Here is a 27883-nt window from a genome sequence, read left to right as displayed (position 1 = left end):
GAGAGTCTGGGTCAGAAAAGGAAGAGAGTGGGGGAGCTTCAAAGGTTGAGACAGCGAGAGAAAAACAGACATGTAGGGACACCAAGAATGACAAAGAAAGTGAAGAGCAGTGGTGTAGTAACAGCTAAGGAAGTGTGTGTGAGTGTGTATACAATGATTATCACCCTTCCTTGATAATCAACCTTATCTAGTGAACGATGCTCGCCTGCAGTAGCACAAGTATACAGTGTTTAACCTTGGGCACATTTTTCTTATAGTCTGCAAATCCCATGTGCCATAGACAGCCATTATTTTCTAAAAACGGCATTAATAAGCCACATAGTTGTACTAGAAGACATGTTCAGTTTCCACAGAAGGCATTTTGACACACCGCTGTTGTAAAAGAACGGGTGCAGATAACAAAATTGATGAATGGTTGCATTGCTTATGGCTGCTTCAGTTTCAGGGTGCTGACATTGTGCATGTGATGTGTCACATCCTACTGGGGAACTTGTCTAGAAAGGAGCCACTGTTTGTGACATTAGTTCCACCTGTGCAGTCTACCATGACAAGCCAAAATGTCTGCTGTCACAGTGAACACTTTAAGCTCTTCCACAGACAAGGACAGGAGAGTGAGAAAATACTGTGAGATTGAATAACCTATTTGATCCTCTATTAGTTTTGGTCTTTATAAGAGATTGATTCAATTACAATAACAATCACGCAATAATAAATAATATAGAATATCACTAACCTGAATCTGAACATCATTTTTTGAGTACAAAAATACATTGCCTCTGCCTTACAACACATCATACGAGGCTGCATACAACTGAGTAGTGGGTGAGGAAGCGCTCACATGTTTTAGATTAAAAGTAGCATTCAGACAATGCCGTAAAAGTTACAAGCAAAATCCCTGAAGTCCCTCAAAACATCACTTAAATGAAAGCATTATCACCTAAATATTCTTAAAGTATAAAAGTGTAAGTAGCCGTAATGCATTATGGCCCATTTCAGGACACTCATGAAAAAGTCTACTGATGCACTCACTCACTTTAATATATCAGCATATCATGTATTAATTATCATATCACAATTTATTAGTTCTTTTGAATTATTACTCTGAATCTGCAAAGGAACTAGAATTACTATATTTAGAAGTATAAAGTATATGATAAAAAGTACCTTAAGTAAATGTACTTAGTTGCCTTTCACCACAGCAGTTAAGTTGACACTGGATGATATTAAATAATTAGCCGATTTACTTGTTATAGCAGGAAAAGCACAGATGTGGCTAATAACATTAACGATGGAGCCATTCCATTTAGCTGCGTCACCCAGCCTTGTCAACAAGCCAGCATGTGCAATACCAGAACTCTGGAACAGCAACAACTAAATGAGATGCAGCCATTATCAATGTTATTTGCTACAGCCGTAGTCCTCTGCTATGACATGTCAAAATGTCTGCTGCGAACACGGTCTCTTCACCAGCTCCTTGGATAACACATCACAGGCCCTTGAGAAAGTCAGAACAACCGCGACCCACTGACTGTGAAGTGGCGGCTCAGCTGCATACATCGTGTGTGTGTGTGTGTGAGGAGCGGGGGGGGTTGTAGATAGTGAGGAATAGGCATTGCGGTAGTTGTGGGAGAGAGAGCTCAATGACAGCTAAAAGATCTGGCCACAGCAGGTAGTCAAACACGCTAAGTTCTCAAAGCACTTTGTCACTTCTAACTCAACAATTACCAACAGTATCACAGACTGAATACTAAAAATTTGATTATGTTACTGGATTCCACGTAGCAGATCCATCGTGTGAGTTAATCACTGATGTCTTGCCACCTGTATCAAACTATAAAAACCTGTAAAAGAGACAATAATCATGTTAGTTTAAGCACTATTATTGCTTATTAAGTCCTCTATTTAAAGGTTTCATCAGGTGATCTGATGTTCCTTCATATATGGTATCAAGGACTTGTGTAAATAAATGAATGTAAATGTTGTACGCAAATGACACTGACAAAATGGCAGGGTAACTTACACATTACATGTGTGTGTTTGCACAAGTTTGACTTCATGCATGTACATATGTATGTATGTGTGTGTATGTGTGTGTGTGTGTGTGTGCTGGGATGTGGTTAGCCGTTTTTCAGCGTATCCTTGAAATGCCTGTATTTTATCTCTCATCCTCAGCAGCTATGAACACCACATCAGACATAAAGAAGAGCGGGAGAGAGCATGAAGTAGGGGGGAGAGCATCTCTTCAGAGCCTTTTCCTGGTTGTTGGCTGTTTCTGTTCGCCATTTTTTGCGCTTTCATAGTCATTCAGCTACAGTAACTCTTTAACACGGACATACTGCCTTCATTTCCCCATGGCATCCCACATATTCAGACCTCACAAACGTACAAACACACATACATACATATATAGACACCCAACAGTGTCACATTTTCACAAACGCAATGAGGATAGGCCATAAACATATACAGATCGTATAGGCCTCTGAGACAAGTTGGTGATTTTTGGGCTAAAACTGACACTTGACCTTGAACTAAGAAAGATTTAAAAAGTTTAAGGTCAAATCTGTGATCTACACAGCTTACATCTCCATCTCTTATTTGATTTGTGTGTATATTGTTGTCATTGGCTATGCTGTCTCTTGTTGTTTTTTACTGAAATAATTGTAGCCTATAAAGTCTGCAACTGCCACTCATTCGGACAGTTATGAATATTACAGACACACAGCACAGATGTCTGCAAGTACAATTCATAATTAGAATCACGTAGTAAAAATGTATAAATTATTTGTATACTAACATCTAAAGTATATTCTTGTAGATTTCACTCATAGGTTTGGAAAAAGGTAGCTTAATACCCCATACTGTATATATTTTGATAATACATATATAAAATGTTTGAAAATGGCCACAATAAGACAAGACAATGCATAAAAAACAGACCAGATGTTTATATGCAAAATATCTAAATTATACCTTTTACAACATATATGATTCTGATTTTAGTTTATTCGACAGAGTTACGTCAAGTAAGGCTGAAAAGTGTGCTTTCATTATGCATGCACACCTATAATAAAAATCCAACACAAAGTTTCTCAAAAAGACAGAAAGGCACGGTGACATAACACAGCCATTACTGGGAAAAATAACTGCACATATTTCAAACAAGCTACTTAAATAATAAATTCAAACAGTCCTTCACTATGAGGAACAACTGTGCACATATGAATAAAACAACACTGTGTCAATGCTTTGAATTCTGAATTTAAATTTATACAAATTGAATTTGTTAATCCAGTTACACATACCAATGTGGACAGTTTGTATGATACATATGTAGTCATGTCTTAATATTTGTACTGTATTTTGTAAAAGGACATATACAGTTAAATAAGAAAAAAAACTATTAACAAAAAAAATCAACAATAGCCACTAATATGTGACATATAGTTTCGATAAAATATGAAGTGTCAAAATGTCATTTTCTTTATTCTAGATTTTCTGTAAATGTTTGAGTCTTCTACACATTTCAAACAAATAGATTTGGTACATTTACATGTAAGAAACACATGTAACCTGGAGAAACAAATAGGCTGAAAGTGTGTTTGTCAACTCTTTGACCTATTGACAGTTTATTCACTTGTCACGTCTTATAAAACATTATAACAGCCAACATGCTGCGTGTGCTGCGGCGAAGTTGACCATCAGCTTCTCCGAGTTGTCATAACTGATAAATGCCAACATGTGCTAACTAGTTTTAGAAGCATAAAAACTGACTTACTCTTTTGACACACGTGAATAATACCGTCAAACCCCTATCCAACTTGATTGTGTAATTTCATTTGCGCTCGGCCACTGCTTATTTTACGCTACAATTCAAATGTTCATTTGGTGATCCAACCACAAACTGTGACATCAGGATGCGTTCCTCAGCAAGGAACAACATGCTGCAACATTATTAAAGCTTTAAATGCCTTTACAAAAGTTCTTAATGTAGCATTTCTGAAACACACAAATCCTCTAATGCAATATTTGAAATACTTCCCTGCGACACACTGTGGTTCACCTAACAGATAAGAAGAATCAAACATAAACATTTTCTTCATATTTCTACCTGGATCATACAAAAGTTGAGATTCTGCCTGTATGCCTAATTGAGGGGCAGAACATCCGTTAGTGAAAAACACCCTGTGTTGATAAGTGAAATAGAGGTTTAGGTTCTTGTATCTCTACCCCTCACTGAGTGAACAGCATGCTAACACAATGCTTGTTATTGAAAAAGTCATCTCATGAAGACTCCGGCGGCCACCAAGTCAAGGGTCAAAAGACTTTGCACTGGTTTATGCTGAACATTCGTCGCCTGGCCTGCTTCCTCGCCTGGTTCACAGCCATCCGCACTGCATACTCAAACACCTGTTGCACACCACGGTTGCTTAAAGAGGAGCACTCTAGATAGCCTTTAGCGTGGACATCATGAGCCACTTGTTTCCCTTCCGCTGCTGAGATGCAGTTGTTCCGATACGCTCCCACCTCCCGCAGATCCGTCTGGGTGGCCACAACCAGCACTGGCACCTTGGGCAAGTAATCTCGAATCTCATGGATCCACTTATGCTGGATGTTGGCCAGCGAGTTGGGGTTGGCCACAGAGTAGCAAATGAGGACAACGTCGGCGTGCTGGTAGGATCTTGGTCGGATCTGTCTAAAATTGTCATTGCCTGCCGTGTCCCACAGCCCCAGGCTGATCTGCACTCCATCCATGTACACCTCTACCCCTGTGTTCTCAAACACTGTGGGCCTGTAGGCGTCTGGGAAGGTCTCTGAGGTGAAGCGGACCAGCAGGGCCGTCTTGCCTACTGCACTGTCCCCGACCAGGACACACTTCACCGACATGTCTGTCAGGCCGTTCATGGTTGCCTCTGTCAGTTTCAACCCTCTAGATGCTTGTGGTTTGGTAGAAAAAGTCTCAGGGGTGGTTTTTCTGGATCTTGTCGATCTGAAGAGGAGCACGGTCCACAAAGTAATGAAAGGGGTTGTTCGCTCTGTGCGCGCTGTACTTCCTTGTCTGGACCGCAGCGTTCATAGCTTTTTATTGGCAACTTGTGGTAACTCCACTCCTGGAGATTCCAGTGGTCGTTCAACTTGCTGAACTGACCTAAAATGTCTCTCTTTTCAGAGTCTTTCACTGTCCCTAATGTAGAGTAGGTATGTACAGTCAGCAGTTCTCCAGCAGTTGGGTTTACACACACACACACACACACACACACTTCACATTAAGTCTCAGTTCTTTAGGCCCTCTTGGCTGGTCTCTTCAGTGAGTTAAGGTTCCGGTCCTTGTCTCTGACAATCGTGAGAGCCGTCATTCTATCCAAGAGCAGAGGAAGGAAACCTGCTGAGGAATAGAGATGAACAGAGGTTATGGTACGTTCATGAGGTATCTATAAACAGTCTATCATCGTACTTTGTGTTCAGACACTGAAATGCTCAGCAAGTTGTTTATTTAACCTTATTTAGACATGTCTTCAGTTGTTCTCATCCAACATACAGCCTACTGTGGAAAGCGACAGCAGCGCAGCTCTTGCAGCAATAAGTTTTGCATGACAAGCAAAATATCTGCCTAAACAGTTTAGAAATAGTCAACTGCTAGTCTACATGTGGCAGACAAATTTTATTTTTGTAATAACAGACATCATTAATATTTACAGAGAAATGTGAAATTATAACGCATTTGATGTATAACAAAGTACTAATTCAATACGGAAGTAAAGATTCATGTGTTTGGGTGTGACCCACAATTCACTGCTTGACCCTGGAGAGGCAGTGGATCATTCACAATATATCCGTATCCGCTGTATTAACTCATATATATGACCCATCAGTTTCAAATTACTTTAATGTATCTGCCTCATATGCAGTCCTGATTATGTCATAAATGAACATCTCATAACGGATGACGATGTCTTTGTTTGTGTTCTAGTTTGATACAGTTTTAGATAAATCATTAATGTAATATAAATCATCTTTTTAATATGATCAGCTAGATATTCCAGTGGATTTTATTTAATTTAAAAAATGTTAGTTTGACAATTATATTAAAGCACCAGATATAGCAAGTCAAAACCTCAAAACCACCTGCCATGACACAGTCAAGGAGGTGGAAAGAACTACATCTCCATAACGTAGATGGGACACTACTCGGTGTGGGTTTTTTTCCCCTCAATTCAGCTTTATTTTTTAGAAGAAGTCTCAGTTTTAAAATCTTAGCCTACTGACAGAAGTAGAAAGACAGAAGACAGACAGAAGTGTAGACAGAAGTTAATAGATAAATAAAGTAAGAAAACAAGGATCAAACCATTAGCCATTGTTAAAATCATCATACTTCATGTAGTTCACAAAAATATGTTATCTTATGCTTTCATAATTATCTTTCTTTGGTCTACTGAGAGTTAAAATACGCTATACAGAACTCATTTTAAATATTTAATGTTGAAACAAGTTTAGATTTCTGCCCACATCATGGAGTCTTGCTCCATTTCCAAATGAAAGAGAACAGAACAGTAGCCTGGATGCCCTCAGCCACATGGTGTTGCATAAAGACAAATAAAACGAGGACAAAGAAAAAGATTATTACCTTTCTTGTCAGTCTTCTCAATCTTTAGCAGGCGGATGCTGGCTGCCGCCTTTGAAGACTTTGCCTTTGTCAAAAAACAAATCCTTTCGGCTAAGCTCCAGAAACGGTCTGGTGTTAATTAGAATAAATATTAACAATTTGAAACCATAAAATTCCCAAAGTCTGTATTAATTAGAGACATAAATAGAGACAGAGACTAAATATTTTAGGCACATGTCTATCAACGCCGAGCTGATTAAGTTGAAGGGGGAAGCGACAAAGTAGGCTACATGAGAAAAGAAAAGTAAAATGCATCCGCTTGTCAGAGTGGAGGAGTTAGTGTCTTCTGCTCGCCTCCCCCACGGCAGCTGTGCTTTCAAAAAAAAAAAAAAAAAAGTGTTTTTTTTTTTTTTCTGCAGTGGATTTGTACCATTTTTTTCTGGCTTAGATAAAATATATTTTTCAAAACACCTCAGGCTGCACTTCTAGCCATTGTTTTAAATAAAGAAGGTGGAGTGCTTTTTATACACATAATATTAGGTTTGAAATATTTAAAGGGAGACTCCGCCATCAATGGGTGCTTACCAATCTTACAGGAGTACTGCATGTCTTCATTTTCCTGTCTGAAAATGAAAAAAAAAAAAAAATCTGGAGCTAGAAAGGAGTATACCAGACCTGTGTATTGCAACTTCAAACTATATTAGCACACCACAAAACGCCTCTCTCACCAATTGGCGAGTTGCACTGTGGGAAAAGCAGGCTTCGGGAGTGTGTGGCATAAAAATGTTGCATCAATCTGAATGTTTTTTTTCTGTTCATCTAAGGTAAGTAGTCTTTTATAAATAGTCTGTTACATAGATTATATTGTTTTTTTTTTCCATTAGCAATGTTCTAAATATATTGTTTGGTCCATTTAGTCATCTCTAAACCGGAAAGATTTCCAAACATCTCAAGTCAATCAAAAACTAAGCTGATGGGATGTCAGATTATTACCCCAGTGGGAAAGTGATTCAATTCGAATTGCAGTTATTGTTTGTGGAACACAGCTTCTTTACATCGACTTGTATAAAGTACAATTGTAAACAGTATTAATTATACTGTCCCTCTTTCAAAATGCACAATATGTGATATACCCCCAAACTGGCAGGTCTTTGATACACACAATATTAACTAACTAAATGTGATTGTCAGTGTTTGTTTGCTGGTTTGTTTTGTTAACAGAGCAATTGAGAGGATACTTTTCCCCCATTTTATCAGTTGAAAATACAAATACAAATAGATTTTCATCTAGAATCCAAACTCTTCAGTTACATGAAGCAGCTACTTGCAAGAGAAAAGTGATGTTAACCCACACATGAAGTCTTAAAGTGTAAATATATACAACATTTTATTAAACAATACAACATTCTCCGTAAAACCATTTGAAGAGCTAAATAAAAAATAGCATTTTCCATTTATAATTTATATATTTATATTATTTACAGTCAGTAAAATGTCAGCGTTTTTGTATCACCTTTCTGAAAAACATTACACATAAAAAAAAAATGTCAAAACTACAAAACTAGTGTAGCAACCTGAAGAATACAACTGCTACAAAATTTGGCATAGTGGGTTAAAACAGGGTATCAGGAAAGGGCAAGAAACAATCCACTGGCCTTGAAAGAAAGGGAAACTTAACATTGTTGAATTTTTACCTGAGCTGGAATATGAATACATAAGCAGCTAAGCTGAGCCCAACCTTAAAGGTCAAGTGTGTAGGATTTAGGAGTATCTATTGGCAGAAATATTACATAATATTTACTATTATTTCATTAGGGTATAATTACGTGACCCTAAATATTATTGTGCTTTTGTTTCCTTACAATGAACCAAGTTATACTTAAGGAGTTCTTCTTCCATACAGTCTGTCATTTTGCACTGCCATATTTCTGCAGTAGCCCAAAGCAGACAAACCAAACACTATCTCTAGAGATTGCTTTTTACTTTTTGTGTTTTAGTTTTCCACCATAGCGGAGGGTAAGACTGGGAGTGTTCAGTTGGTTGCAATCTACAACCAAAACGCCAGTTTCCACTAAATCACAAGCAAAAGTAGAGGAACAGTTGCAGTATGTTGCTGAGGCAGCTGTGAAAATTAAGACTGATTGCTGCCAAACTCACTGTGGAGGGTGTTCAAACTGTTTAACGACCTTTAATCATCTGAAGGGTTTCAGACTCACCTGCTGGTGAGCAAGACGCACTGTGCACTAATCAAAAATAGAAAAAGCTCTTTTTTTCTTGGTATTTGGTTTTGTAACTTCTCAGAGGACAATCGCTAAAATACTTGTGTATCAAAAACGGATGCCATGTTATTTAAAATCCCAGAGAACAACCTCCTAGCTTACAGCATGCAATCATGATACAAGTTCAAAATCCTTACATGTCTCTAGTTTAGCAAATGTTTGAATGATTAAACAACACCTTACTCAATATGGAGCCTTCAAAACACAGGGATTTCCTCATACTCCATAAAAAGGCATAAAGATAAATGTAAAGCAAAATGCACCACACTATAAAACATTTTTAAATATAAAATGTACATCTATTCTCACTTTACAGATGCATAAAATACCTATAATGAGTAAGAAAAGGTACCAAAACAGATCTAAGAAACAGGTGTAACATACTGTATATACTGTAACAATTGTCCTCCATAGCAGCTTGAAACCAATAAACCAGTTTCTTCTCACTTCAAGGAGACTAACATAAGACCTGGCTTTGGCTCTGTGAACCTGAGAGATAAACAGATAAGAGAAAAGGTGGGTGAGGATGAACATGTCTTGCACGTGTGTTTTGCAATTGTTAATGTGTGTAATGTGTACCTGTAGTGTTTGTTGGTGAGGTAGTCTCTAACGGCGGGACGGATGCGGGCCACGCCCCCCTGGCTGTGGTTCCCTCTTCCTGTGATGACAGAGAGCTGAGGTCGACACAAACCCTGCTCACAATCTAGACAGAAAGAGGCCAAAGAGGAGCAAAATTCACACATACACCAAACAGTGAGCAAAAGTGTCGCCATGGGGGTGCAACACTGTTTTGTGAACCCACCCAATCAGAAAGGGAGCTGAGCCATTACCTCCAACTATTTCTAAACCAATTCTATACACAACCTTTTAATGCGAGATGCAATTTTGTTTGGGGTACTGGAGGCACACAACCATTTTAAACAGCTGAAAAAACCCCAAACTTATTTGTTTGATCCTATTTGTTTTACTTATCATTGTTTTACCAGATTGACCCTTAATGACTCCTTCATGTCACCAGTCCGCACACACACATCTGATGATCCATGAGAAACTTTACTTTGCACAGATGTGGAGAGAGAGGTCTGCATCTGGCAGTCTTTATTTATTTGATCATACATCGCCAATATAACATGCAAAACATTTCATTTTTTTTTAAATTTTGGTGTAATAATAGTGCTTTATGGTCACTTATGCGTTATGTCACATCAATCCTCTAGTTCATTGACAGTGTAAGTCCAGTTTGTGGCGCAGGGAAGGGTTACCACTTCAATACTAGACAAATACAATACAAATGTATATTTGTAGTCCAACATTAAGATGCCTAAATGTTCTCTCTCATATCGTTCATTACCTGAGATTTTCTCCTGCAAAACCTGGGCAAGATAATCCAAAGCCTCATCTACATGCAACCCATGGAGGTCCAGGATGTTATTGGGTAGCAACGATGAGTTGACCCTCTCAAAAATCTGAATTGCTGCACGATGATGGGCCTCACGCATCTGCCTACCATGCAGGTGTCCCTACAAAAGGAGGTACAAATTAATTCACTATGAACAGAGAATTTATTAATAAAAGACCTGCATCTTCAAAACAAACAAATAAGAGGAAAGCTGAATGACACAAAGATCACCAAAAAAAAAAAAAAATACTTGCAAAGTGCTTCACAAGGGAAGATTTCACAGTAAAATACTCCGCTCCTCACCTGCTGTGCATAAAATGAGGCCACTTCTTTGCGTCCTTGCTTGAAGGCCTCAGCAGCTTTGGAGAAGCTCTCAAGCTGTCGGTGCCTCTGTAAGTTGGCCTCGGCCCTAAAGTCCTCATACTCTGGATCCTCAGTATCCTGATAGTCAGTTATGATCGACTCTGGGGGCTTCTGCTTTTAACAAATTAAGTGGTATAGACTAATTAACGGTGGAAAAAGCAATCAGTCGCTTATATGTGATCTTGTATATGATCGCCTGATGCACAGTTCAGTTCTGTTCCACTGTGAATACCTTATCTCTTTCCTTGCTGGCTGCTCTGTAGTGGACAGGCCGAGGTGCCTCTGGGGCGACGACTGTCTTGGCGGGCTCTTCATCCAGCAAAGAGCAAAGAAAGAGCTCTGTCTGGGCCAGGTTATAACTGAAAACACATATACAAGTGTATCAGAGCTATACAGCAAATTGTCACCATTCTCATATAATGATGAAATTTCTGTCAGTGAAACCAAATGTCTCAGTCTCAGAGCTATTTTCTCACTTGTGGTCTCTGAAGATGTCCTGGAGGAAATGCCTGTCGATGGTGGGGAAGAGGGAGTACAATTGGTTCTCTTTCAACAGGGTGGCTCCATCACGCTGGTTGAGGTCTACGCGACTTTGTCTCGTCTGAAAGATGAAGGGTTGGAAAGGGTTTAGAACACACCAAGATAGTATTATTCAAAATGTTTGCCTCAGAATATACTAAAGTCTGCAGGTGCAATAAAAGTGTGTTTGTTATACCTTTTCCATATTCTCCTGCAAAGCAAGCTCCTCCTTTATAATATCTCTAAGAGAGATGTGTGGGCGAGACACATTCCAGTGATCCATGAATGGCATCTGACTACGACCCTCTGGTTGGGTGTCCAGTGATGCATAGCCATCTGTGCTAATCAGGAAAGGTGCTCCCTTTGTCCAGTGTTGTGGGCCTGCTTTGGCCACCTGTGACTCACCCCAGTGTACTGAACCTACACATTCAAAGCTCAACAATCAGTGGCTATGAAACAACATGCTATGTCTGCAAAATGTTTTTCCAAGTTGTAATGGTACTTTATTTAATATATTTATTTGACAGGGACAGTACTCTAAACACTGCTACAGCCAGCATTAACATAATTTAAGTTTGTGGTCACATTTGTGTGTGTGAACTTACTTTCCTGAAGCAAATGAAAGGACAGAGTTGCTTGCCTCTGCTTTTCCTGTAAAACAGCATTAACAGTCAAATTAATAAAAGAAAACCCACTCAGACTTACTCACAGTAAATCAGAATATCGTGGTAAATTTATGACTGCACGGCAGGAGCAGCACCGACCAGAACACGGTTCTGTGTGGAATGTGTGAGATTGCCATAAAGTGCAGGTAGGAGAGTTAATGTAAACAGTATAAACAGTATATATATATATATATATATATATAACAGCAATATTTCTCTGTTCAGCATGCAAGTGACCTCTTCTACATTTGATAAATTATTAAAAGATAATATGGATTATAGTCACTTTAAAGCACTCACCTGAATGGTTTCCTTCCACTTCTGGTGGAGCAGTTTAGCCAGATTCAGGTCCATCTGCACTGCATAGTCATCAGAGGAGCATGTACCTAATATTGTGGACAGGAAAGGATAGATAGCTTAGATCAGTTCTTCGAATCAGGCAAGTGCATGAAGATTTATTGTCTATGACAAATTCCTTAAAACTAGTACATTTCAAATGAAATATATGTCAGATCCTAACATGTAATTCATACACAGTGCTGGTAAAGAAAATGTAACTCAACTTATGCCAGCACATCTGTAATAATGTTAATATCTGCACAGTCTTTAGCTAAAAATCTAATTGGAGATCTGTTTTTACAGCCTTAGTGCACTTGATGCCATCAAATGAAGATATTGTGTTCTTTAAAATGTGGCATAGTAAAAGAATCTATGTTTTGATATTTCTGACAACTGATTGGAAGCACACAAAAGCCTTTAGACCTTTGTTGTCAATTGAGCATTCAATGTAGCAGTTGAAACTGGTAATTTTCACTGTGACACGTGCGACTTAGTTACCTGGGTCTACTCCAACAGGACCAAACAGTTCAGTTAGCTGTAGTGCGACCTCAGTGGGTAGTTTCAGCTCCACACTCTGAATGTCCAGGTGTTGACTGCTTCCCTTTTCCGAGTGCCTCCTTTCAGTTCTTTCCTCCTCATTCTGTCTTTCCTCTCTCTCTATCTTGTCTAACTCAGCCTGCAGCAGCCTGTGGACCAAGTCCATGCTTGCAATGTCCTCCTCAATCTCAAATCTTGACTCTTCAATTATTACTCCATCATCAGAACTTCCACCCCAAGCGCCACCTTCTGGGAGGATTTCAGACACAGACATTTTTTCAGTGTCACATCTCTCTCCTTCATTTCCTGCTTGAGGAATACTAAGTTCGGTTTGAGGAGAGGGTGAGGTTGTATCAGGGGGATCTTTGTTCAGAACAGCTGCACCTCCAAAACTTAGCACATTGGCATTATTGGGACCCTCATCTGGCTCCCTATCTGCCCCAAAGTTTGAATGCTGAGTCCCATCCTCAAGCCCTATTGGACAATCTTCAGGGTGATGCTCGTTTGATAAATCAGGACATAACCTGGTTCCTCCAGGTTCGCCTAAAGCGCCACACAGACTGGATGTGTTCTGGTCTTCTTCATCCATGGCGTCATCCTCCTCTTCTTTATCACCGTCCTCATCTCTGAAGAACCTCTCTCCAGAGTCAAGCAGCAAGTTGGTAGTCCATTCTAGGTCCTGATGGCATTTGTCATACAGATCCTCCAATGTATCAAAACTAACCAGCTTAAAATGGCGACCAAGAATGCGTAGACTCCCTAGTCGGTCTTGAGTTGCCCCAAGTTCTTTCTCCTCCACCTGTGTGCTTTTTTCGTGCACCACGCGATAGGGTACCTCTTTGTGGCTGCAGGGGTGAACTGCGACTGCTGCAGAAACAGCAGCCGACAGCTCCGGCACGAAACGAGACGAGTAAGCAGACAGAACTACAATGTCACAAGACTGGTTGCGTGCATTGATGACCGCTTTATCAGAGCTGTTTTGAAAATTGAGTCGCCAAAGAAGGGCAAAGTCTTGAGGTTCTGTCTGGGTGTAAAAGCCTTTCTCCACAAGAGGAAGAGGGGAAGGAGGCTGCTGGTATGCCTCAGATTTGGACTCAGTGAACTGGTCAAAATTTGGTTCAGGGCTAACGCTGCTGTTGCTGTTGTCAGGATTAAAATTAGGTTCAATGTCTGTGTTAAAGCTATTCTGACTATTGTTTACATGTTGGGCAGTTGTATTGAGACATTCGAGGCTATTCAGTGAAGAAGCAGGGCAGTTTTGAGTAAAAGTAAGAGCCAGTTTACACGCTTTCCCTGATCTACGGCCGTGACGCTGCTTTCTGTCCTGACTGCTTCCACTGAAAGTACTGTTTTCTGTCTCCACAGAGCCCTCACACACAGGACTCTGACACAGATCACTAATATGACTGCCATCAGCCTCAAATCTAGTCTCACATCCAATCTCTATGAAGTTATTCATGTCCACATCAGCAGGACCACAAGAAGGCTCTGTGTTAATCTCACCTTCGACATTGTGGCTTCCCACTTTATCGTGGCATACATCCGGCGGCAAAGTTTTAGAGATAACTAGTGATTCAACACTTAGAACTGAGAGCGGAATCGTTGGGATGGTTGATTTCAAATCCAACGATCCTGTTTCTCTGCCAATCTCTAATAAATGATCATTCTCTCCCGTGGTACTACTCACTTTATTTTCAGTTTTAAGGCTCTCCCAATGATCAATTCTAGATTCCCTGACCTTACAAGAGTCAGCTGCCTTCCAGTCTAACACACAATCAGGTAATTCACCTCTGCTGGTGTTAACCCTGCTCATGTTTTGTTCTCCCTCCTCACTATTAGATCTACTGCCATGGGATTCTTCACACCTTCCACCAACCTCCTCTACTTTCTCCAATTCCCCTTGAGAGCTCGGGGAAAGTGAGGGTGAAGGGGAGGAGCCACTTTCAATAGCAGCTACACCTGTCTGAATAAGATCGAGAAGCTTCTGAAACTCTGTTACGTTGGGTCGTGACTGTGCTTTTGTTATATTGTGGTTAGCTTCTTCAGACACAACTTCATTTTCCCTCCCATTTCCCTCTTTCAGCCTTTCTCTTCTCCTCACTTGTCGCTGTTCGAGGGACCCTTGAGAGGGCCAATCTCCTACAAAATCCAACATCTCAGGCATTCCCTTGTCATCCCCATCCCTCACCATCTCATTTTCTTCTGCTTCCCCTCCCTTTGTCTTTTCTTTCTCCTTTGCCTCGCTGTCTGATTGGTTAGTATCTTTCACCAGATCTGCAGGCTCCAACCTGTCAAAACCAGACCTCCTGCTTGGTCTTATCCTCCTCACTCTTTGTCCAATAGACTCAGAGAAAGCCACAGGAGTTTCATCCACACGATAATTTTCATTAATCACTGATTCCACAATACAGTCTGGGATTCCTTGATCTGCTATTGGATGGTTTAGCGCCAACGCAACACCCAACTGGGGATCTAATTGTCCCAAATCCTTATTGTCGTCCCTGGAAATTTCAGGGCTTTCCGTGAGTCTTTCAGTAGGTTGGAAATTGAGGGACTCTGTAGATTTGTGGCCACCATCCTCCAGCATTGCAACCTCACTAGAATAATCAATAGATGACACGTCAGGGAGGGAGGAGAACAGCTGGGGCTGGGATTTTTTACATCCCTCTGTCAGTCCAGGCTGCCCTACAAGGTCAGGACAGAGTACTTCAGAAGACACAGGCCTATAGAAAACAAGAGATATGAATGGAACAATCAACATGACTAATGAATCACTGATAGAAACAAGACACCTGGTGGTATTGCAGTGAAATGACAATGACGTGATGGTTCTAAACTACTTAGGTTTCATAAATTGGCAGTAATAATCTAAATACTGTGCATCCCTAGTTCACAGTCAGACAATTCCACTGCATTCCAGCTGTACAATGTTATTATACAGTATGTGAGTTTGTATAACTTAGCATCATCCAAATATCAACATATGTTGTATAGCTTGCAACTAAGTGAATCAACACAACATCTGCTGTTTGAATTATCCAAACACAATTAGATACAGATGTGTTTAAGCAGACCACTGGCACTCACTGTGAGCTTTTGTTCTCCAAAAGGAGGCGCTGTTTCATCTCAGGCATCTGTGAACCTATGATAGACTGGACGGTGACGAAGCGTTCATATCCGTTAAGCATGCGCTGTATTGTTTCCAGTGGCACATTATGTGTGGTACGTCTGCATATATGTAAAGAAAAACACAAACAATTATAATAGATAAAACTGGAAGACATAAAAATGCCTCAAAACAGCATTTTGCTTTATATGTACAAAAAAATAATTTAGTTGCTATTGTACATTAAAAACAAATGTTTCTATAATTCCTCTTTCTGTCTCACCTTTGCAGTTCTCTGGGCTTATTCTTCCACCATGTGTCCGGCTCTCTGAATAGCACCTTGTATCCATGTTTCAGTGCCTAAGACACATGGGACAAACAGGGGCTCAAGTCTAACTCATGCACTGTGTCATGAATTAGATGTTATTTAAGAGGGGTTTTATGAACCTACTGTCCAGAACAATTACTGTGACAGCAGAATGAGTTGGTGATGAGATCTGTTACCATGCTTCCATATTGCAGACAAGTTGACTGACCTGAACTACATAGGGTCTCATCTCCCAGCTTTGCATGTTAGTGTTGTCTATGATGATGGGGTTATCGCCTTTTTCAAAAGCCTCCTTGGCTACAGAATAAAGTTCCACAGTGAAGTAATGGAGAGACAGAGAAACAGAAACAGCAATATGCCATTTTAGTGCAAATGAAGAAAGGAAACAACAATGGTGATCAAATTACATCGATTAAAAAAATGATTTATGTTAGCAAAGGAATTTTGAATTGTTGCATCACTTTTCATCAAAACTATGTGTGTGTTGATTACCTCGTTTATGGTTCCACTCATGGGCCTCCCCGAGAGCAGAAGGATCAAACCAATATTCACCATGTTGAGTGAAATAGTCATCAGTGGACAGTCTAACTCCACCTGGGTTATGCTCGACCAGGGCTCTGCAGACAGACAGACAGACAGACACAAACACACACTTGATAATGACAGCTTCTAAGTGATGTAACACAGGTTGTGACTGCTATCGTAGTGGCTGTTAAAGTGTTTCTAAATTTATCAATGTTATCTTGATAGAACAGTACATTTGTCATTGTTAACTGTGACTCTATCTTACTATTGACCCATTCAGTTTATTTTATATTTAGATAATGTAATCATTTTAGGCAGCTTTCCTTTTAGAAAAACACTGTTGCTGTGATTAAATATCTGGTCTGAACAGGGACTACAGTGCTGAGTAAAACAAAATTAACAACTATTGACCTTTTCATGCTACAAAAACCCAAAGAATCATGATAAAGTTGAGAACATTTTTTTGTATTGCAGTAATTTCAAACTGCAAACATTGACGTTAGTCAAAAGTCTCCACTCAAAGGGTTTGTGAGCCCTCACAGTGGTAGCAGATGCCTGATCTTGTAATGCTTTGTATATCAAAAGCAAAATTTTAAAATCATTCCACAAAATTTAAAAAGCTAACAACCCAAGAATGAACAATCTGCATCTGTGATTTCTTGTTAAAAACAAGTACTTTCTAATTAATGGAGGTGTCTTATCCGGGCATTAATATCATGCGACCAAGTCTCCACCATGAAAGTACAAACCTGTACTCCTGAACAGGATAAGCTACCAGAGTAAATAATTCTTACCTTGCCAAAGTTGATTTGCCAGATCCTGGAGCACCACGAAGCAACACAAGGACCTTTCCTTGCAGCCGAAGCCTGCTGTGCTGGGCAGGAGGCTGAGGTGCAGGTAGGGTCCAAGACTTTGGAATAGTGGCAGAAGGTTTAAGAGGTGCTTGACTGACAGGACCCTGACTCAGCCAGGGAGAGGCATGCCTAGAGTGACCGGTCCAGTTGGAAGGTAACTGAGCCACAGGGGTAATGAATGCTGGCCCCTTGTTTTCATGGACACAGGGAAAAAAGTCTGGTGCTTTCAGGTTCCAGTGTGATGGCATGTAGCCAAGCTGTTCCTGATTCAACATGCTCACCTTAGATTTTGCTCCTCCAACCACTGTCTTACAGGCCATGAACCCAGCCTTGTCTGAAAGAGTGTGTGATGAATCTTGCTTTTTATATACCTGGAAAGCCGAGGGACGTCCCGAAGCTGCCAGGTCCAAAGGAGGTTTCAGGTTGTCTGCAGGTGTCTCTGCCATTAGATGTGTGAAATCCACTACCGACTGCTGCTCCTCAACAGTCTCATCTTCCCAAGTACTAAGCCGGTCAAGTGGAGAGGAAGCTTTGGAAGTGTGCTCCACCAGGCCACCAGAGGGCCCTCTAGATTCAGGCTGCAAGCTGGACTGAAGCAGCTCAGGGAGAACCTGCTGAGGGAATGGTGGTGGAGGGAAAGAGGATAAATACTGGCTGTTGCAGCACTCTTCCTTCTGGTTTTGTTGCGTGGTTAGTGTCTCTAGCTCCTGATCAACAAGTAGGTCCAAGTCTTCTGTCAGGAGGCTGGCAGAGGGAGGAGAGGAGGTCAGCTGTGGTTGCTTGGAGGAGTCAGAATCTGCTCTAGATTCAGAAAAGTGGTGTGGGCTGAGCAGGGCTGCTGCAGTGCGCTCAAAGCCAGACATAGGAGAAGGTACAGGGGCTGCAACCTCAGCGGCCACAGACAGCTCCAGGAGAGAGTCCATTGCATTTTCAACTAGGACACAAACAAAGAAAAAAGACACCAACAAAAAGAAAAGAATGAGTGAGTCCACTTTACTATATCGAACCTTCACAATATGTTTCGTTAATCAATTGCCCGGATTCTGTATGGATGTACTCACACAGAAAAACATAAATACTTTAGAGTTGTAAAAACATAAAAATGCATTAAAATAATATAGTAAAAATAAACAAAAGCCATACCATGGAAATGCCATCAGCACCACCACACAGCAATAATGAATACCATTACAGGGACAATATTACAACATGGGACTTAAAGAGGAGAGTCCCCTGAATTCATCTGACTATTGTCGACTGTGAGTGTACGGTTGTGACCCCAAGCTCAGCCTTTTACTCTTAAATCAATCAGCAATTAAGTGTTTAAACTGGTTATGTATTTGTTCTGTTGCACTGACTTGTGAATCACTTGGTGACACTGACTGGTGCTATGTGACTCACTATCGCAAAACGTTCATACATCTGTCACCCAGAGGTACTGGGGACTGACATGTAGCTCATCTACAGGTCCAACAAGTGGAAGAATGTGTGCGGGTTGGTGAACCAAAAGAAGCGCAAGCTGTCGTTTCAGATGACTGTTAATACTGTCAACTACACTCATGGGATGTAAAGTAATTCCATACAGTAAAATGCGTCAATCCTGTCTAATACTGCTCACAAGCTACACAGCTAATTGGTTAGCACAACTACACTAAATACCATTCCAGTGAGCCACACAGCAGTTGGACAACTGGGCTTCCGTGTTCAGAACTACCTTTAAAATCACACTCGGACAGCACAATGTATATAACTTCGGGGTCCAGGTGTGAAAACATTTCCTGCATGTTTTTCACGATGTTCTCTTTGACCGAACTGGAGACCGAGGTGCTGGATGGAAAGTTGTTCGCCATGACACCGTCAAATCCCTGAGGTAGTCGATAACCCGTGTTGTTGCCGAGGCTGTCCCCTTCTTGTGGCCCACCGGGGACTCTGGCCGGGCTTTGGCCGTTCTTCTTTCTCCGAGGCATTCCGTGGACGAGGCTCAAGCGGCGGTTACTCTCATTAGCGACCACGCGAAGCTAACTGAGTAGCTACGGGGCTACAAAAAGGTGGCAAGGAGCTGAGGACATGCTATCGTAGAGTCGGCTAGAGTGACCAAAGTGCTACAACCCAAGGTTATGATATCTAATAGCACACCAAGCGGCAGAAATACACCAGTAAATACACAGAACTGTACAAAGTCCAATACAGAGGCTGACACCGGAAATCGAGACAGTCGCTTCAAAGTAAAATGCTTCCTTTTGCTCTCCTGGGAAATCAAGGTTTGGCTCGCCTCCTTGGTTTCAGCTTGATTAAAAATAGCTAAGCAATAATTAAACAATAATTTAGGGCACGACTAAAAATCATGCACTCAAAATCTTATCTTACGGAACCCCTGAAGTCCGAACGGTGAGTTCTATAATCTTGCGCACAGGTTAATTGCCTTAGTTAAAGACATCTTTACAAAACTTTAGGGACTCAGTTGGTATCACTATTTTCTCAGTGCATTATTTTCTAGAGAAAATGAACGTGCTGGATTTGCTACTGCTGCAACTGTAGTAAGGGCATGCCTAGAAGCCTAACGTTACAATAACTATGATAAAAATGAATTAGGAATATAAACACATTGCAAGTAGTGTTGACATACTTTGAGTTTAACTTAAAATACTGTACTAACAAAAATTCTGTGATGGACTTCTTTATGATAACCATGATGACGACAATAACGATAATAGTTAATATTAGTGGTAGTCTAGTTGTATATTTGCCATGGTTTTCTCCATACAAATGTTATTAAGCAGATGTGAATCTATAGACAAACAGTGTTCGCATTCAGACGTTGAGAAGCACGATGTTTTAAAGATATACTCTTCCTGAGGTGAAAGACAGAAAGTCAATGGAGCGTGCAAGCCATTTCTTACTCCCGCCATGTATTTGGTACTGCAGTACTCCTGTGAGACCGAGGGGGGCGCGCTTCACTCAGGCTTCACACAGACAGCACTGACTAAACGGACAGAGAGCTTTGTGCCGAAAACTAAACCCAACCTGTGTCAGACTAATGAATTAAAACGGCCCACTTGAGAGGTAAATACTAACGAGGAGACGCTTGGCAAACATCCCGCAGCGTTAGCCGTGATTGTATACTTGAAAATAGGTTCATTTCGCATTTGTTGGGGTGTTCTAAATCCTCCGTGGGGGCAAGTTGGTGGTGAGAGGAGGGCTCAGGGCGACGGTAGCAGCCCTTCTTCGCTTGTAAACTAGCGGCAGTAGGGAGCGATGCGTTGAAGTTGAAAAAAGATAGTAACAAGTAAATTAGCTTGGTTTTTAAACTTCCCAAAGTAGTTGCATTTGTTGTAAACCACAGGAACTGACCACGAGCATGGTTATTTTAGGCATGGATGATAGGATACTTTACTTCCTCTGTGATTGTCTATAGCTGGTGATGTGATGGGTACCTGAATAGTTTGCGGCCTAGGCTAGCAAAAGTAGGCTAACCATTTAGCCTACACGGCTAACGTGTATTAGCCGCTCGCTGTTAGCATTAGTTCCTTCCCGCAAAATGCTAGCCGCTAGCCAATGATGTTTGCACTGCAACTAGCTAGCTAGCCAATTTGATAACCTGTATGACAGTAGACAAGTACCGGCTGTTCTCTTGTTGTTTTTTAAGCGGTTTTCTAAAAACTTGTCGGTTCAAATAGCTGTAATTCTAGCGAAGTAACAGACGAGCTTGTTTGTATAGCTATACGATGTTTGATGAGAATTTTACGGAAAATATGGAGCTGATTTTTAGCTGGGGTGTTTTAGCATGTAAGCTAATAATATGCACAATGCTGGCTTAGTGTGGGATTTTTGTCCCCAAAGTTTTCTAGATTAGAATATCGTTAAATGTACAGGTACGGTTTTGTCAATTTTAGCGGGCAAATGTGACGATGGGCAAATGATAATGATGCTTAAAATGAGGTTTTGGTAAGTCCGGTAGTATGGTTGTCTTGAACTTTTGTTTTCTGACCCATAGAGGCCAGTAGAAGACCGTGTGGACCATACATCAACAAGCATGGAGTTCCCACAACAGCAGAAACCGGCGGGGGACGGAAAGATCGTCTATCCTCCCGGAGTGAAGGAGATTACGGACAAAATCAGCAACGATGAGGTGGTCAAACGGTTGAAGGTATGTTAATGGGGTTTCTTGGCGTCAAGATATGTATTCTGCAAACCCTAACCTCATTTATCAATGTCCGGCCATTGGCACAATGCCACATCCTCCTAACTTTGTGAACTACTGTATATTAAGTCATTATTCTCCTTTAGTAAGCTATTTTCCCCAGTCTTTTGTCATTTTGCTGAGCTCTCTCTCTCTTACTCATAAGCTTGCCATCACTACTATAGTATTTTGGTGTTGCTGAATTTGAGTTGGACACAACACAGGACATGCTGTTGTTCAGGGATGGTTATCAAGAACTGATATGTAAATGCTGTATCCATATCTGGCTTCATGACTTCATATGTCTATTGCATTTTTATAAAGAATTGTGGGCGCATGGGTGATAATGGTGTATAGTGAGTAATACCTTGCGTAAGACCACTTAGCTTGTATAGGTGGTAAACTTATTGACGTGTGTCTCACTGTAGTATGATCAATTCCAAAGGGCTTAGAACTGTGCAGGTATCTTGAACAAACTTTTATTGATCATTCCTCAGTTACAACAGCAAGTCCACATTAATGTCTCAACCCAATCCATTACTGAACATAGTGACATGTCCATACCTGGTTAACCTCCTAAACACAGGCACTTTTAATGACTCTTTGCACAGTCAAAAAGTTGTGCTGTTCCACTCTATACGAGCTGCCTTGTTAATCAAAAAGCACCAAGTAGCTCTCAACAATACAATGCCAGTCACATCATACGGTGCAATTAATTTCATAAACAAGTTATAGTTGCTTCAACTGCAGCATTCTATGGCACGATAATGCAAATAAAAATATAATATTAACCCAGAACAAAATATTAATTTCTATATATGAATTAAAATATACCGTAGCCTTACATATGTGATTTTCTTAAGTGGTTCTTACACCTTGAATGCAAATAGTGGAACAACAATAATTATTTTAGAGATTTACACAGATATGAATTGTTAACATCACATCATCATCAGAGCTCACATTGCTGTTGAAGCAGGACAGAGAAGAGTGTTTATGGGTTGAAAAGGTAATAGCTCACAGACCTGACCCAGTGGCAAAATATTTTCACCAGCACAGACTGGTTATGGTCTCTTTGATCTATTAAAGAAAAGCATTGTGTAGAGAAAGGAACGAAAAGGAATGCTGCTGCCACTAACAGTTATTTTCATATCAATTTAATTGTGTCAGGATTTCAGGATTAACCGTTTAGTTTCTAAAATGTCCTTTAAAACAAAAACAGTGAAATAAATTGCCAGAGCCTAGTATGACATTTGCAGATTTTTTTTTTAGTCCAAACAATACTCCACAACCCAAATGTTCTTCATTTACTGTCATAAAGAATAGAACAACTAATTCTTTCAACCAACTTAGCGATTAATAGACTAATCAGGGCGGCTCTAATAAGCATTCTGAACACAATGTCTGCTTGATCTGACTATGTATTGTAGATAGGACTGTTTCAAACCTCTACTAATTTCTTAGAGTGAGAAACTGTTCCTTTAGCTAAAGGAATAGTTAAGTTCATAAATTCCCTTGCTCTTGCAGAGAATTAGATGAAAAAAACTGATACCACTCTCAAGTTACTATGTGGTAAATGAGAAGCAGCCAGCAGCAGGTTGAGGACTTGTCATCTCTGTGACAGTGCTGTGGCAGGTGTGCTGGTATTATTTGTCAGTTGAAGATATTGGAAAGAAAACATTACTCTGTTTCTATTATTATAGGTTATTTTTTTATTTGAACATTTTTTCAATTCTTCTTACTTTTCTAACTTACTCTAGTGTCTGCCTCACAAATGGCACAAGTAAGCCCAAGTTAAAGAAGAGAATAGCAGCACAATCAGTGCCTTTACAAGAGGGACATAATACTAGAGAATGTGTCTGTCTTTGTTTCCCGTTCTCTGTTTTTCTGCAGGGCGTGTGCAATTGTCAGCAGACAGGAAGAGTAGAACGTGGGGATATTGTCCACTAGTTAATTGATCGCAGATAGCAGCATTATATTGAATGACCACAAACTCAATATGAAAAAATCTTAAAATGAGCCTCTAAGTATGCTTCGGCAGTAGACACAGCTCCAATAGAAATTATGTGACAAGCAGTTTTGATATTGACGCGAGTGACCACAAATAACAAATAACTATGGGTGAAAGTGATCTCCAGTCAAGACAGACAACCGCACACGCCTAGGGGGAATGTAGAGTAGCCAATTAACCTAATGTGCATGTTTGTGGTACCCGAGTACCAGGAGAAAACCCACACATGCACAGGGAGAACATGCAAACTCCACACAGAAGGGCCCAGACTGGGATTCGAACCTGGGACCCTCTTGCTGTGATGAGAAACTGTTCCTTTAATACTGAGACTTGTCAGGAATGATGTTTCCTTCTGGCTTTGGTGTTGAGACCAAAAACTGTACTGTGCTCACCAACAAAAGTTGGAGTGGCCTCCACTATCAGTGATACGCTGAAGCACAATCCAACGGCTGCTGCACCATTACTCCACTGTGCCTGTAATGCTGAAACAGGGCTACGGGGGTATGGATTTTATCTTACCGTGGCAAAAAAGAAACACATCTCTGCAGTTTACATTGACTCGTGGGACTTGAATCATTGACTTTGTTCAGGCCCATTCTTTTTTTTTTCTTTTTTTTTAATAGAGACTTTGTAAAATAAATCCATGATGCTTAATCCACCACCAAATGCCATTTGGACTATTTATCAGTTTTCCTTGTTGAAAACACTTATTGTTGTTGTTTTCTGTCCTCTGTCACCTCAATGATGCCTGGCCGAAGGCATTATACCTTTGGGTTATCCATCTGTCTGTCCATTCATCCCATTCTCCTGAGAAAAAACTCTCCATTTAGAAGAAAGAGTGTTCAAAAATCAAGGTTGCTGTGACCTCACAAAATGCATTTTATTCATACACTGAATATGACAAAATTACACACAAATGTCTAAACGAGTTATAAGAAGGTCCAGAAGGTCAAAGATCAGCTTCACTGTGGCATCACAAAATTCTGCAAAACGCTTTTGTCTTTATTCAGCAGCATAGCTCAGGAACAGAAGTGGAGACTGTGACTGTATTTCATATGTGGTCAAATACTGAATTGGTGACACTAATCCCTGGTGTCAGCCTTGAAACTGTTCTGATTTTGTAGATGTTCTGTGCTGCCAGGTTGAAGATGTGTGAAACACTTATGTTTGAAGCTCTTGATATTGAGTGTTTGTTCCATGTGACAAAGCTCTTTGTCAGTAATTACACTACATACTGTATATGAGTCTGGACAGACACAGATGTAAACTGTGACTTCACTAGTTTGCAGAAGAGTACAACCACAAGGCATTATTTCAAGTTTTTTCATGTAGCTATTTCTGTTTGAACACAGCCGAAGGGTTCAGTACCCTGGCTAACCTGTTTGATTGACATGAATGAAGACGGTTTGGAAGAGAAATACGTTTTTGTCTTCTGCTCAGGGAAGGAAACAGTTGTCAGTTTATGAGATCTTATCAGAGCTGCTTGCATGAATTACATGGTTAAACTGCTCAACAGCTCAAGCGGGCATTTTGAAAGTATGTCATAGGTATATATGTATGTGTATGTATATTCAGATTGAGCTAAAATTCTGTGCAAATAAATTACAATAAATGGAAGGCAGGGAGACACACATACACTCAACAGCTTAACAGACCCACACACTTGTCTCTGAGTGGAGAGCCTTCACCAGCTGGGTTGTGACTGTTTCAGCTAAGAACAGCAGAGGGTTGCTGTGTGTGTGTGTGTGTGTGTTGAAGTGAGTGTGGTGCTCTGCAGTCTGCTGGAGCTGTTGGCCCATCCCCCACCCCCGCTGGCTGCCTGGCTGTTTAGTGAGCTCCACTGCTTTGCCTCTCGCTCATACACACACATGCAACCATCATTCTCGTAGAGGAAGCAGCAGTGTAAAGAAAAGCTGATTTTAATAAACGATTAAAAAAAAAACATTATTTTTGACAATTATAAATGATCATGATGTGATTTTTGCAAAGAATATTATGTGCAGGTCGGCATCTCTGTGGCACCACAATGCTTTATTTATAGTGGTATGTTGTGACACATTTTACTTTTAATTAAAAAATTAAAAGCTCCTTCAATTTGCATATCTCACTTGGCCATAATGAGATCTCGATAACATTCCAGACTGCCAACAAGCTCTTGAGGCAGGAGCATTCCTGCTTAACCTAGAAGAAATAAGAACTAATATTAACAGAAATATATATGGATAATACTTCTTGTTGTTTAGGTCTTATTTGATTACTTTAATATAATCCAAATGGGAAAAGTGTCAACCCCTACAAGCAATTCTAAATTGAAATAATACATTACTTTACGATCTGCAGTATGCTGTTAAAGGCCTTTTTGTTTTGGTTCTATAACTCTCATATCTCTCATATAACACTCGCTTCATTCCTAGTAAGGGGAATGTTTTTCTCATCTTGCAATGTCCCTATGTTAAAAGTGTTAGAATATCTCAAAGTTGCATTGTTGTCACTGAATCTAGCAACTCTAATAATAAGAACTTTAGTATTATGACCAAGTTCTGAAGCTTTACATTGCTTTAGCCCCATTTAACTATTAGCTTTGATTAGCGTTAGGGTGGCTGTAGGGTGAGCCTTTCTGCTTTATTCTGTCCCTTCATATAAAATTGACTTTAGCTGTTTCAAGCACACAAGCTCTGACAGGTTAAGAGGCTTGTAACTGAGGTGGATTTTAAAGTGCTCTGAATGATTGCTTTAGCTTCCTTGAATGATATTGCATTTCATCCCAGACTCTCTTGATGTTACTCTCTTGTTTGCTCTCAGTACATCACTGTCAAAAACAACTAATCATAGTTAAAAACTACAGTGTAATTGGCTCCTGTGTTCCAAGACAGTGCCCCATTCATTTCATTGAAAGTTTCTCCCCTGGTGCATATGTTGAAAAAGATTTTCTGCTATGGCTGTTTGAGACATTTTATTTTTTTGTTGCACATGTTTTGATAACAGAAAGTTTCATTGAAGTTTTGTTGAAGCTCAGGAAAAAAAAGTTTTTCTGTTTACTTTTATGGGGAACAATCTTTTTTGGGTAAGTGGCTGTCATGTGACCGCAATTCCGTCTGTGGCCATTTTGCTAAAAATCAAACTTGAGATGTTGTTTCTGTAACACAGAATTGTGTGCAAGTGAACTACAGAGCAGTACAAAATAATTTGACAGAACCCACAGTGGTTAACGACACCCTGCATCATTGGTGTCTAGCTCCATGTCACTTTGCAGGAGCACCCATCTCACATGAAAAGCTGTTGGAATGTCAGTATTTTGAGAGGCTGTCCAAACTTGTCCAAACCTTCTGCTACAAGCGCTCCACACTGATGCTTTAGTCCATTGTTTAACATTGTCTAGATAGAAAGCTCTGTAGGAAATCATCAAACTAAAGTTATCATTTAGACTATATTTTTTAAAAGCAGAGCTGCTTCAGTTTTCTTTACTATTTTTAATTTTGGCCCACTCAGGATGTTGTCATCTCACCCTCCTCCCTTGTTGCCCTGTTTCACAGATGGTGGTGAAAACCTATATGGACATGGATCAAGACTCCGAAGAGGAGAAGCAGCAGTATCTTGCCTTGGCACTCCACCTTGCCTCAGAGTTCTTCCTCAGGAACCCCAATAAAGATGTGCGGCTACTGGTGGCCTGCTGTCTGGCTGACATCTTCAGGATCTATGCTCCGGAGGCCCCCTACACCTCCCACGACAAACTCAAGGTTAGGAAACTAACCCGTGACTACTGTATGAAATTGTCTTTGAAGTGTTAAAGCGCTCACCCTCGAACATTATTCAAATGTAGTCCAAGTGGCACATTTGATGTTTATATAAGCGCATTTGACAAATAGCTGCCAGTTAAATATCACCAGTCCACTATTAAATTACATTACAAAGCAATGTTTTATCATTTTAATTAAAAAGAAGAATGGCCCTGACTGTCTAAGTCTTTCGACTTTCTTTTTTCATGCACTCAGCACTGTTAATATAGAAACAATTAACTCATTCACAAGCTCAAATGTTTTCCTGTCTCGTGTCCAGGACATCTTCCTGTTCATCACGAGACAGCTAAAGGGACTGGAAGACACCAAGAGTCCTCAGTTCAACAGATACTTCTATCTGCTGGAGGTGAGGAGATAAACGTGTGTTTTGATTAAAG

General features: G+C 40.3%; 3 protein-coding genes across 13 annotated transcripts in view; 1 reads left to right on the top strand and 2 right to left on the bottom strand.

Annotated features, from left to right (window-relative positions):
* Positions 1–567: 567 nt before the first annotated feature.
* Positions 568–19704, bottom strand: n4bp2 (NEDD4 binding protein 2). 3 transcript variants are annotated; one of them, XR_006845471.1, is made up of 18 exons: positions 19233–19704; positions 17459–18452; positions 16632–16756; positions 16348–16436; positions 16095–16171; positions 15793–15933; positions 12667–15428; positions 12130–12215; positions 11770–11815; positions 11361–11584; positions 11122–11246; positions 10878–11004; positions 10586–10759; positions 10235–10403; positions 9463–9586; positions 8685–9372; positions 3775–3777; positions 568–579 (listed from the first exon to the last, which is right to left on the bottom strand). XR_006845471.1 is itself a non-coding variant. In XM_046413585.1 (16 exons), exons 1-16 carry the CDS (start codon positions 19483–19485, stop codon positions 9327–9329), a joined length of 5562 nt encoding a protein of 1853 aa, XP_046269541.1. In that variant the 5' UTR covers positions 19486–19704; the 3' UTR covers positions 7840–9326. The 3 variants fall into 3 exon arrangements, 2 of the variants coding, with proteins under 2 accessions (XP_046269541.1, XP_046269555.1); XM_046413585.1 differs by lacking the exons at positions 568–579; positions 3775–3777 and having other exon boundaries at positions 7840–9372; XM_046413599.1 differs by lacking the exons at positions 568–579; positions 3775–3777 and having other exon boundaries at positions 7840–9372; positions 10586–10756; positions 19233–19703.
* On the bottom strand, positions 2929–6936 carry rhoh (ras homolog family member H). Of its 2 annotated transcripts, none has more exons than XM_046413721.1 (2): positions 6626–6936; positions 2929–5386 (listed from the first exon to the last, which is right to left on the bottom strand). In XM_046413721.1, exon 2 carries the CDS (start codon positions 4903–4905, stop codon positions 4318–4320), a length of 588 nt encoding a protein of 195 aa, XP_046269677.1. In that variant the 5' UTR covers positions 4906–5386; positions 6626–6936; the 3' UTR covers positions 2929–4317. The 2 variants fall into 2 exon arrangements, with proteins under 2 accessions (XP_046269677.1, XP_046269687.1); XM_046413731.1 differs by having other exon boundaries at positions 2929–5383.
* The window catches only part of pds5a (PDS5 cohesin associated factor A), a 22054-nt gene continuing 13445 nt past the window's right edge, over positions 19275–27883 (top strand). For 3 of the 8 annotated variants that reach the window (XM_046413665.1, XM_046413673.1, XM_046413610.1), the window contains exons 1-4: positions 20427–20581; positions 21513–21665; positions 27243–27446; positions 27766–27852. In XM_046413665.1, coding sequence (XP_046269621.1) covers positions 21552–21665; positions 27243–27446; positions 27766–27852 — 405 coding nt within the window. In that variant the 5' untranslated portion in view covers positions 20427–20581; positions 21513–21551. The other 5 variants (XM_046413637.1, XM_046413628.1, XM_046413646.1 and 2 more) reach the window with 5 other exon arrangements.

Source organism: Scatophagus argus, chromosome 2 (genome assembly GCF_020382885.2).
Source record: "Scatophagus argus isolate fScaArg1 chromosome 2, fScaArg1.pri, whole genome shotgun sequence".
Lineage (NCBI taxonomy): Eukaryota > Metazoa > Chordata > Actinopteri > Scatophagidae > Scatophagus > Scatophagus argus.
Note: the sequence above shows the minus strand (reverse complement) of the source record. Positions and strands in the feature narration are given on the sequence as shown.

What these genes read in the sequence shown, in the direction of transcription:
- n4bp2 (XM_046413585.1), bottom strand. Translation starts at nt 19,485, where the DNA reads ATGCCTCGGAGAAAGAAGAACGGCCAAAGCCCGGCCAGAGTCCCCGGT. An exon ending in TGAGACCCTATGTAGTTCAG is followed by an intron (nt 16,172 to 16,347) that starts GTCAGTCAACTT and finishes CATGTGTCTTAG; the next exon opens with GCACTGAAACATGGATACAA. An exon ending in TTGGAGAACAAAAGCTCACA is followed by an intron (nt 15,429 to 15,792) that starts GTGAGTGCCAGT and finishes TGTTTTCTATAG; the next exon opens with GCCTGTGTCTTCTGAAGTAC.
- rhoh (XM_046413721.1), bottom strand. Translation starts at nt 4,905, where the DNA reads ATGAACGGCCTGACAGACATGTCGGTGAAGTGTGTCCTGGTCGGGGAC.